Below are 9734 nucleotides of genomic sequence, written 5' to 3'. Positions count from 1 at the left end.
TGTGTGTGTGTGTGTGTGTGTGTGTGTGTGTGTGTGTGTGTGTATGTGTCCTATGGCTTGAACTCTTGAACTCAGCATGGACACTCACTCTGAGCTTTTGTACCCAAGGTTAGCACTCTGCCACTTGAGCCACAGCTCCACTTCTGGCTTTTTTGGTGGTTAATTGGAGTTGAGTCTCTCGGATTTTCCTGCCTGGCTTCAAACTGTGAGCCTCCTATCTCAGCCTCCTGAGTAGCTAGGATTACAGGGCATCTGGCTCCCTGCCAGTTTTGCTTTAAGATGACAGGACCTCTGCTTTGCAGCTCACAGATCAGAACCAAAGGCCAATTCCAAGGAGTCCGTGGAATATGGAGGCAAGCTGAGGGGTGTTGAGGTGCCAGGCTGGCCTCACTGTGCTGGTCTTACGTGAAGGGTTGATTCAGTATCAGTGTCTCTGAATTAAAGGAACTAGCATCCCAAGTGAGTGAATCAGAGATCTAGGTTTATCTGGCTTTTGCTTCGTGCCAAGGAATGGGACAGGGGAGCTGAATGCCTGTCATGCTCAAGCGCAGCCAGGGAATCCATTCCCACATTTTACAAACTGATACTCTCATACACATAGGTTTGTTTCTCAGCCCCGCCCCGCCCCCCATCTCCTGAGACATTGGCTCCACCCCAAACCTATTCAGAATTTCCCCTTGGTAGAGCTGGGAGTTGGCATCAAGGGTGATCCTCAGGCTGAGGGGCGTGGCTGGGGGGGTAGAGCACCAGTGAGCAGGCACGGGTCCCTGAGTTCGAACTTAAGTACCACTTAAAAAAGAGGAAGAAAAACCACCATGGAACAATTCAGCAATCTGCCCCTACCATTTTTTGAGTGGTGGAGCTGAGTTTTCTGACCAGAGTCCAGGGCTTTTATTTATTTTCTGTCTGCTCGAGAAACCAAGGAGCCTTCTCTGGCCTCGGCTCCCCCTCAGGGCTGGTCAAACCCCTCACAGCCAGGGGAAGGAGCGAATGAGTTAAGGGATGAACAGAGGAATCCTCTAGTCTCTGCTTCCGTTCCAGAAAAGGGGGGACTTGAGGCCTTGGGGAGATGCCGATTTACAGGCAGGGGAACACACACACACACACACACACGTGTGCGCACACACACCACCCCTGTGTTGCTTTCAGAAAAGCCACTGGCAAAAGATCCGCACCATGGTGAACCTGCCGGTCATCAGCCCGTTCAAGAAGCGCTACTCGTGGGTGCAGCTGGCAGGCCACACAGGTGGGCCTCACGGGGTGGGGGTGGGGCAGCTGGCCGGGCCCGGGGACCCCCTTCCCCTCCCCCCCCCCAGCGCTCAGCCCAGCCCTCCGCAGGGAGCTTCAAGGCGGCGGGCACCAGCGGGCTCATCCTGAAGCGCAGCTCGGAGCCCGAGCGCTACTGCCTGGCGCGGCTGATGGCGGACGCGCTGCGGGGCTGCGTGCCCGCCTTCCACGGCGAGGTGGAGCGCGACGGCGAGAGCTACCTGCAGCTGCAGGACCTGCTGGACGGCTTCGACGGGCCCTGCGTGCTGGACTGCAAGATGGGCGTCAGGTGCGGACGCGTGCGCCCCCCCCCCGCCCCGGGGAGGGGGGAGGGACTGGGGGGGCCTCTCTGTGCGCCCCACCACGACCTGCCCCCCCCACCCCTCCGCAGGACTTACCTGGAGGAGGAGCTGACCAAAGCCCGCGAGCGGCCCAAGCTGCGCAAGGACATGTACAAGAAGATGCTGGCGGTGGACCCCGAGGCGCCCACCGAGGAGGAGCACGCGCAGCGCGCCGTCACCAAGCCGCGCTACATGCAGTGGCGGGAAGGCATCAGCTCCAGCACCACGCTGGGCTTCCGCATCGAGGGCATCAAGGTGGGCCAGGACAGGAGGGGCCCGCCCGGCCCTCCCCTCCCCGTCCCCCCTCCCCTCCATTTGCCAGGCCACACCTTCTAGCCACCATCTCCTGGCGCCTAGAAGTTGACATGGGGGGGTGGAGGGTGGCACTGCCCGGCTACCCCTTGCATGATCCTCTCCCTCCAGGCGGGACCCGGCCCCTGACACTCCCTGCCCACCTCCTTCAGAAAGCCGACGGCTCTTGCAGCACCGACTTCAAGACTACCCGAAGTCGGGAGCAGGTGACCCGCGTCTTTGAGGAGTTCGTGCAAGGGGACACAGAAGTATTGGTGAGAGCCAGAGCCCGAGGTGTGGGGAGTGTCTGAAGCCCAGGGTACCTCCTGCTCGTCTGTTCTGGGGCGCCCAGGGTACCTCCTGCTCGTCTGTTCTGGGGCGCCCAGGGTACCTCCTGCTCATCTGTTCTGGGGCGCCCAGGGTACCTCCTGCTCGTCTGTTCTGGGGCGCCCAGGATACCTCCTGCTCATCTGTTCGGGTGCCCCGGCCCATGGGATCCCCTGGTAGCCGTTACCTCTCTGTGCTTCACTTTCTTCCTTGGTGGGCCATGAGTGTCTCTCTCCAAGGCACGTGTGCCGAGCTGAGGGTGCGAGGTGCTGCTCTAAGTTGGACACGTTCCCATAGCACGTCATTAATTTGTTCACCCCATCCTCTGCAGAGGAGGTATCTGAACCGCCTGCAGCAGATCCGGGACACCCTGGAGGTCTCCGAGTTCTTCAGGAGACATGAGGTAAGAGGCCGGTGGGTCAGGTGACGGGGTCTGGTCTGTGGGGCTTCTGCGGAAGCAGGGCCTGACTCTGTGGGGCTCGCAGGTAATTGGGAGCTCCCTCCTCTTCGTGCATGATCATTGCCATCGTGCTGGTGTGTGGCTCATCGACTTTGGCAAGACCACACCCCTCCCTGATGGCCAGATCCTGGACCACCGAAGACCCTGGGAAGAGGGCAACCGTGAAGATGGCTATTTGCTGGGGCTGGACAATCTAATTGGCATCCTGGCCAGCCTGGCTGAGAGATGAGACTGGGTCCTCATCCCCACTTGGGCTGGCTGCCGGACAGACGTGTGGACCTAGGGTCGTGCCCCCTCTGTGCATGCCGGCAGGAGACTGGAATCCCGCTGGGCGGGCATTCACCCAGCCCTGCAGGACTAGGTGTCAGTCACTAAGGGGCTGCACTGCCAGTACTGGCATTTGGCCTCCAAAGAAGCCTCAGGTTCCCAGAGCTGAACGGCACTCCAGTTACAGCAAGGGAAGGGAGCCCAGGCTTTTCCTCAGCCCAGCTCTTCTGAGGCTGCTCTCTACGCAGCTCTCCAGAGCAGCCAGAAAAAAGATTATTTCATAGGTATAGACCTATTGGTCTAACTTCCTACACTACAGTGGACTCCCCTTCCCAATAAAATGTAAAGACCTAGCTTCTGTGACTCGTCTCATCCCCTCCCTCCTCTGGTCCACTCTTGCCCAGTGCCAGAGTCCACGGCCACACAGATCACTGGAGGATGCGAGAAGAGCTTTTTATTTGAAACAGCTGCAGGGTTGGGGATGGCACCGTGGGGAGAAGGCAGTCCAGAACTCCCCAGTGACGGCCGGGGCGGGCAGGCTGTGGCCATTGGCCCCCAATACCAAAAGCCGGGAGGGGCCAGGCCCTTCCCAGGAGGCCTGGGTTGGTTTCCAGAATGGAAAGTCTGTTGCTGCCAGGCCAGCGCTGAGACAGGCCCAAACATGCAGCTCAGACTGCAGGGGACAGAGGCTACAGGAACAACAAGCCACCTAGAGGCCTGGGAAGGGGTGCAGGGAGGAGCTCAGGTCAATGCCCGAGTCACCCTGCACAGGTGCCCTTGGGGCCCAGGAGCCATAGGTGGGGTTCCAAAGGTTCTGAGGTTGGAGGCCTCCACATTTGAGAGGCTTGAGGCCGGCCGACAGCCAGGTGCCGAGGTTTCCTCCCCGGCTTTTCAGGCTGTCTGAACCTGGGTCCTGGGGGGGTGGGGCTCTCAGGACCTTCAGAGGCCTGTTCCCTAGTGCACAAGCCCCTTCCTCCTCCACGATGGGCCCAGCTTCCACTGGCAGGGGAGAATTCAGCACGTCAGGGTCCTGCAATGGGGGAGTTGGTGGGGCCAAGGGGCCAGAGACTTGCAGCTTTTTCTGTGTATGTGGTACTGAGGAATTGAACCCAGGGTCTCATGCATGCCAGGTGAGCACTACCACTAAGCCACCTTCCCAGCCCCTTTGTGGGTTTTTTTCTGACCCGCTGTGCCAGGGTGGTCAGGCAGCAGGGGAGATGGAGGCACACCTGCGTGCAGTACTGCAGGCGCTCTGAGATACTGGCAAAGTTGGGGCGGAGCTCGGGCTGGTGCTGCCAACATTGGGTCATAATGCGGTACCTGGGGAGAGGAAGCAGTGTGTGCTACCCCTGGCCTGGAGGCGCCCTCCCCTCCCCGGGCAGTACTCCTAACTCACACAGGTCCTGGACAGCCTCTCGGAGGGTCCATCCGGCTCCCTGCGACAACGAAGTCCAGCACCTCCTGGTTGGTGCGCCCAGGGTAGGGCATGTAGCCCAGAGAGAAAATCTCCCAGAGCAGAACCCCAAAGGACCTGCATCAGGGTGGGAAACAAGTGAGGCTCATCATGAGGAGCCCGCGCAGGGAAAGGCCAGGATTCGCTTCGAGGGAGGGGAGAGGAGGATTCAGTCACCAGGAGTCTGTCTTGGATGTGAACACACCCTCCAGGAGGGCCTCGGGGGGCATCCACTTGACTGGCAGCAAGGCCCGGCCCCCCTTGCGATAGTAGCTGGCCCTGTGAGAGGAAAGAGGAGGTGATGAGTCCTGATGCTGCCATCCCCGCGAGAGCCGCTGCCTTCCCACGTCCCCCACACCCGCACCCACCGGTAGATGTCTCTTGCCATCCCGAAGTCCCCGATCTTGGCCACTCGGCTGGGCCCCGCGCAGCTCAGCAGGCAGTTGCGGGCAGCAATGTCCCTGAAGAATTGGGACAGAAAGTCAGCGGTAGGATTCAGAAACTCTCCTTAACAAGCCATGTGGGTGCAACAGCTGCTCCTTGGAAAACAAGCTGGGGGGGAAGGATGGCTCCGCACCTGTGGATGAAGTGATTCTCCTCCAGGTAGTGGCAGCCCTGGGCTATATCCTGGGCCAAGTGCAGCAAGTCCTGCATGTTCAGAGGGGACGGCTGGCCCTGGCTCAGGCAGGAGGCACATTAGTCCAGGCAGGTGTGGGGACACAGGACAGGCTGGGGTGGGGGATATGGGTCTCACCAGGTGTGGCCGGCTCTGCCTCAGGAAACTCTTCATGTCCCCTCCAGACATCAGTTCCAGCAGGATGAGGCGAGGGGCAGCCCGGAAGCTGAGCCCCACACAGCGCACGATGTTCTTGTGACTGAACTTGCTGGGTTGAGTGGTCCACAAACCCCACCGCCAGAGGGAGGTGCAGGGGGGGGGCAAACACATTCTAGGCTCCACAAAATGACCCAGAACCCCTGCTGCCTTAGCCCCTCCCTGCCTCTCCATCCCAGGGGAAGGAGGAGCCATCTCTGCTTGCAGCCTGGGCCCTCTCTCTGCAGCCCCTCACCCCTGTGGGCAGCCCTGGACTCTCCAGCCCCTCACCCCTGCCCAGCCCTGGGTGCACCTGATGATAAGCGCCTCCATGAGGAAGTCCAGTTCGTCCTGGCGAGAGCAGAGCTCCGGCAGGGTCTGGGGAAGAAGAGCACAGCTAAGGACTGCATTTGGCTGGATGCTTCAGGAAGATGTGGATGGTTAAGTTAACCGGAACTCTAGCAACTGCTCACCCACTGGGCCCTGCTCTACACCCCACCTCCAGCCTCCCACCATCTCACCTTGATAGCCACCTGCAGGGGGCTGGAGTCCCCGGGAAGGCCGATTACCAGTCCCTCGTATACCTCCCCAAAGGCACCATGGCCCAGGGCTCTGGAGGAAGGCAGGTTGGGAAGATGTGGGTGACAAGCACAGAGAAGGGTCCAATGCCCCCGTTTATCTCCTTTGTCCCTCCCCTCCCTGGTGTGGTCAGCTGACTCTGTCAGAGCTTTCTGCATCATGGACATCTCAGACACAACCCCTCAGAGGTGAGGCTGGCTCACAGAGCCGGGGCAGGAGGGAAGGGCAGAGTCAAGGTAGGAGTCCCTGATGTGCTGGGGCCGGGGTGAGGAAAAGATAACCTGTGCACTCCGGAAGTCACGTTCCAGGCCTCTAACCCAGCACTGGGGTGGAAGAGGGCTGACCTCGAACAAGGAACAAGTCCCTTTCCCTTTTGGAGCTTGTATGAGCCTCCATCTCTACACCAGGTTTTTGGGTGGATGAACTCAGGGGTCCATAATGCAGGGAGCAGGGTGGGAAGGATTCTTGAGTGCACAGGTTGTCAGAAGGCTGGCTCACCGGAGCAGGGTGACATTGGCTGGGGAAACCTCAGTGAGCCCCGGAGGCAGCGGCCAGGCCTGGGCCAAGCCCAGCCCCACTTGGCAGTAATAGGGATTGGGGGATGTCCTGATGGCAGAGGTTCGAAGCTTGCTCAGCTCAAGTTCAGGACCCCGCAGCCTTGTCCCCCACAGGCCCTGCCACTTCTTTTGGCTCACTGATGGGGAAGAAACAGAAACATAGCCTCCACCACCCATCAGGCCCACCCTGCGTCCCTGCCCATGACACCTTCCAGATGCTTCCCCAGCCTCTCCTGCTCTTTTCCTCCTGGAAGCTCAGAGGAGTCTTCCGCCTACTGCTTTGGAGGGGTTGGAAGACATAGGGGTTCTGGTCACATCTGCTGCTTGGGACCCCACAGCAGCACATCGCCACTCAGTGGAAAAGGACATCCTCAATCAGCCAGGCCTGCTAGATGCTCCGTACCCAGAACCAGGATGCCACACGCTGTAAGCAGGCTCAGTGTTAGGGTTGCCACCACAGCCACCATCAGAACCAGAGGGCCTGCTGTGGCAGGAGGGTCTAGGGAGAAAGAGAGACACCTCCAGTGGGAAGCATTTTCTGTTCTTTTATCTTCGTTGTTTTTGTGCCAGTTCTGAGGCACTGCCCCCTAGCTTTACCACCCATGGCGAGCGCTCTACCACTTGAGTCACAGCACCACTTCCGGTTTTCTGGTGGTTCATTTGAGATGAGTCTCACGGACTTTCCTGCCCAGGCTGGCTTTGAACCTCAATCCTCAGCTCTCAGCCTCCTGAGTAGCTAGGATGACAGGCGTGAGCCGCCGGCAGGTGCTCCACTTCAACTCTGAGATAAAATCTCACTATCTAGCCCTTAGCCTTGTACTAGGTATCCTCTTGCCTCAGTCCCCCTCCCCTGCTAATACACCAGTGCTGAGATTGCAGGCATGCATCACCATGCTTGACTACTCTCAAATCTGACCCAGGCGTCAAGACGTCAGTGTTTACCCATGATACCAACTATCCTAGCAAAAGCAACCTCAGTCTCCTGAGAATCCCTAGAATATCTGGCATCTCCCATAGCAACTGCCATTTTTAGGTATATATCTATTATCTATGTGAATATCCATCTCACCTCCTACACCAGCCTACATGCTCTATATCGCAAAGCATGCACATGCACCCAACCCGGTGCCTGGCACACAGCAGGCCTCTACCATCTTTCCCGGCCCCCAATAGTCCCTCGTCAACTAGGAGCCAGCAGTGCAGACGACAGTAAAGGCAAGACCTACCCATGCAAGTGATGTTGTCGGCAGAGAGCTCCATGCCCTCCGGGCAGATGCACTCAGCCAGGAGGAGCTCTGCCCGCCACAGGCAGTCTTTCAAAGGACAATGGCTGCAATTGGAGTGCCTGCGGATCTCCACCTCTCCGTGGTTCTCTGTGACTGACAGCAAAGAACTGATGTGGTGGGGTGGCGTATGGGAAGTGGGATAGGGAGATGGGGACACAGATGTCTTTTCTAGCAACATGATTAACGGTAGCCCAGGAGTTTAGAGCAAGGAGCAATGCCAAGCGTGGCGCGAGTGCCTGGGGACTTCAAGCCTGTATATCTGTTCCCTCCATCTGGGACCCTGGAGCCCACAGGTATTTCAAGAGCAAAGGATGCTTGGTAAACACTCTAGACTGCCCCATACTGGCATCACAACACACACACAAGCACAGTACACTTCTCCAATGTTCCTGAGCTGTAAGAACTACGTAACTCACAGTGTAGATGGAGCTGGTAGCTCCTGTGGGAGCAGGTCCAGAGACTGAGGGGAATGGCTGGGCCAGGCTGAGCGGTGTGTGTGTGGGGGGGGGTGCCCTGAGGTCAATACCTGCCAGAGGCTGCAGATAGAGTTCACTGCTGGGGTGTATGAAGGAAACCCCATCTTCTCCATCAGCCCAGAGGATGTCAGTCTCTGAGGCGTCACCTCCTGGAAATGGAGTGATGGAGAGCTTGACTATAAAACAGGAGTCAGGGGTTGGAGGGGAAGAAGGGGCACATGGTGGCCTTTCTGCTAGAAAGCTGGCTTATGCTAAGTATGGAAGCTGGAATTTCCCATAGAATGTCCCTACGCTGTCCTCTCTCCGTTGGCTACCATTACCATACAGGGGCTGTCCATGCGCAAGTGGAGCTAAGGGACAACTCATGGGCAAAGAAAGGCCTGGCTCGGGCTGTCTCTCTGAGTCCCTGCAGGTCTAAGTTCTCAGCTACAAAGGAGAGAAGCCTGACCCACACAATCCATTTCTATTCTATTTCTGTGGAAAGGTAGATTTATGAGCAGTACAGCCCAGCTTGCTGCAAAGGCTCTTCTGCCTTACACTGATGTTCCCCAAACTCTGGAGGACCTTGGAATCACCCAGAGGACCAGGACCAGACATAGTAGTGCACATGTGTAATTCCAGCTACACAGAAGATATAATAGGTAGGAGGATCACAGTCAGAGGCCGGCCAAGCAAAAAGCCAACAATCCTATCTGAAAACTAACCTAAAAGCAAAAAGGGCTGGAGATTGGTAGAATGACTGCCTGGAAAGCGTGAAATTTTGAGTTCAAACACCAGTACTGCCAAAAAACCAGCTGACTGGCACCCTGCCCCCGGCGTTTCTGATTCAGGCTATTGGAAACGTCTGGAAATTTGCATTTTGTTAAATTTTTATTGTAGTCACAAAATCTGGTGTACAAAGGGGTTAGTTACATAAGTCAGGTGGGTGCATTTCTTTTTAGCCAATGTCACCCCTTTTGCTCTTTCCTAGTTTTTTCCTCCCATCCTCCCCACAAGATCTATTTTTTTTAAAGCAATGACAGTGATTGAACGAAAAGTTGTATCTGTGTATTGGAAACAACATGATGTTTTTGAAACCTTGCACAGTGACTAGTTTGAGCCAGTCAGCATATGCATCCCTCTTGTGGCCTGAACACCTAAAATCTACTGTCATACTGACGAATACATCGTTAAAGACTGCAGTCACCAAGATGTGTAACAGAACCCTCCAACTTCTCACCCGACTGAAATTTTAGATCCCTTGACCAACATCTTCCCAACCTCACCTCACCCCTAGAATCTGCATTTGTGCTGAAACTACTGGACTGGGAGGGAGGCGGTCATTTAAATTCCCAACAAACCATCCCCGGGCTTTCTGTGCCGGGCTCATCTTTGTTAGCCAGGTCTGAGTTCTTCCACAGAGAACTTGTGTTGGACTCGGTCCTGATTGCAGTGCAAATTCGGGGAGGCCTGCTTGCCTGCTTGCCTGCCTGCCTGCCTGCCTGCCTGTCCATCTGTTTGCACATGTGATTGTGCAATTGCTCTGCCTGGGGAGGCTTGAACTCAGGGCCTTGAGCTGGGGGCGGGGGGAGCAGGTGCTGGATCTCCAGGCCCGGCCAGTGTCGGGGCGGGGCATTTCCC

At 57.3% G+C, this 9734-nt stretch overlaps 2 protein-coding genes across 2 annotated transcripts in view; one reads left to right on the top strand and one right to left on the bottom strand.

Moving 5' to 3' along the window:
* Positions 1 to 3270, top strand: part of Itpka (inositol-trisphosphate 3-kinase A) — a 4076-nt gene extending 806 nt beyond the window's left edge. Inside the window, exons 2-7 of the mRNA XM_013009995.1 lie at positions 1150 to 1246; positions 1339 to 1555; positions 1658 to 1862; positions 2072 to 2173; positions 2557 to 2628; positions 2711 to 3270. Of these exons, the coding sequence (XP_012865449.1) occupies positions 1150 to 1246; positions 1339 to 1555; positions 1658 to 1862; positions 2072 to 2173; positions 2557 to 2628; positions 2711 to 2914 (897 nt within the window). The 3' untranslated portion in view covers positions 2915 to 3270. The remainder of the gene's footprint in view (positions 1 to 1149; positions 1247 to 1338; positions 1556 to 1657; positions 1863 to 2071; positions 2174 to 2556; positions 2629 to 2710) is intronic.
* A 127-nt stretch (positions 3271 to 3397) lies between these two features.
* Ltk (leukocyte receptor tyrosine kinase) overlaps positions 3398 to 9734 on the bottom strand; it is a 9182-nt gene continuing 2845 nt past the window's right edge. The window contains exons 3-16 of the mRNA XM_013009994.1: positions 8618 to 8735; positions 8165 to 8290; positions 7579 to 7731; positions 6756 to 6851; positions 6294 to 6489; positions 5738 to 5828; positions 5530 to 5594; positions 5160 to 5289; positions 4983 to 5080; positions 4774 to 4866; positions 4583 to 4684; positions 4349 to 4483; positions 4182 to 4272; positions 3398 to 3982 (exon numbers count right to left, since the gene is read on the bottom strand). Of these exons, the coding sequence (XP_012865448.1) occupies positions 3662 to 3982; positions 4182 to 4272; positions 4349 to 4483; positions 4583 to 4684; positions 4774 to 4866; positions 4983 to 5080; positions 5160 to 5289; positions 5530 to 5594; positions 5738 to 5828; positions 6294 to 6489; positions 6756 to 6851; positions 7579 to 7731; positions 8165 to 8290; positions 8618 to 8735 (1815 nt within the window). The 3' untranslated portion in view covers positions 3398 to 3661. The remainder of the gene's footprint in view (positions 3983 to 4181; positions 4273 to 4348; positions 4484 to 4582; positions 4685 to 4773; positions 4867 to 4982; positions 5081 to 5159; positions 5290 to 5529; positions 5595 to 5737; positions 5829 to 6293; positions 6490 to 6755; positions 6852 to 7578; positions 7732 to 8164; positions 8291 to 8617; positions 8736 to 9734) is intronic.

This window comes from Dipodomys ordii, unplaced genomic scaffold (assembly GCF_000151885.1).
Source record: "Dipodomys ordii isolate 6190 unplaced genomic scaffold, Dord_2.0 Scaffold11, whole genome shotgun sequence".
NCBI classification, from domain to species: Eukaryota; Metazoa; Chordata; class Mammalia; order Rodentia; family Heteromyidae; genus Dipodomys; species Dipodomys ordii.
This window is presented reverse-complemented; position numbering and strand designations above follow the sequence as displayed.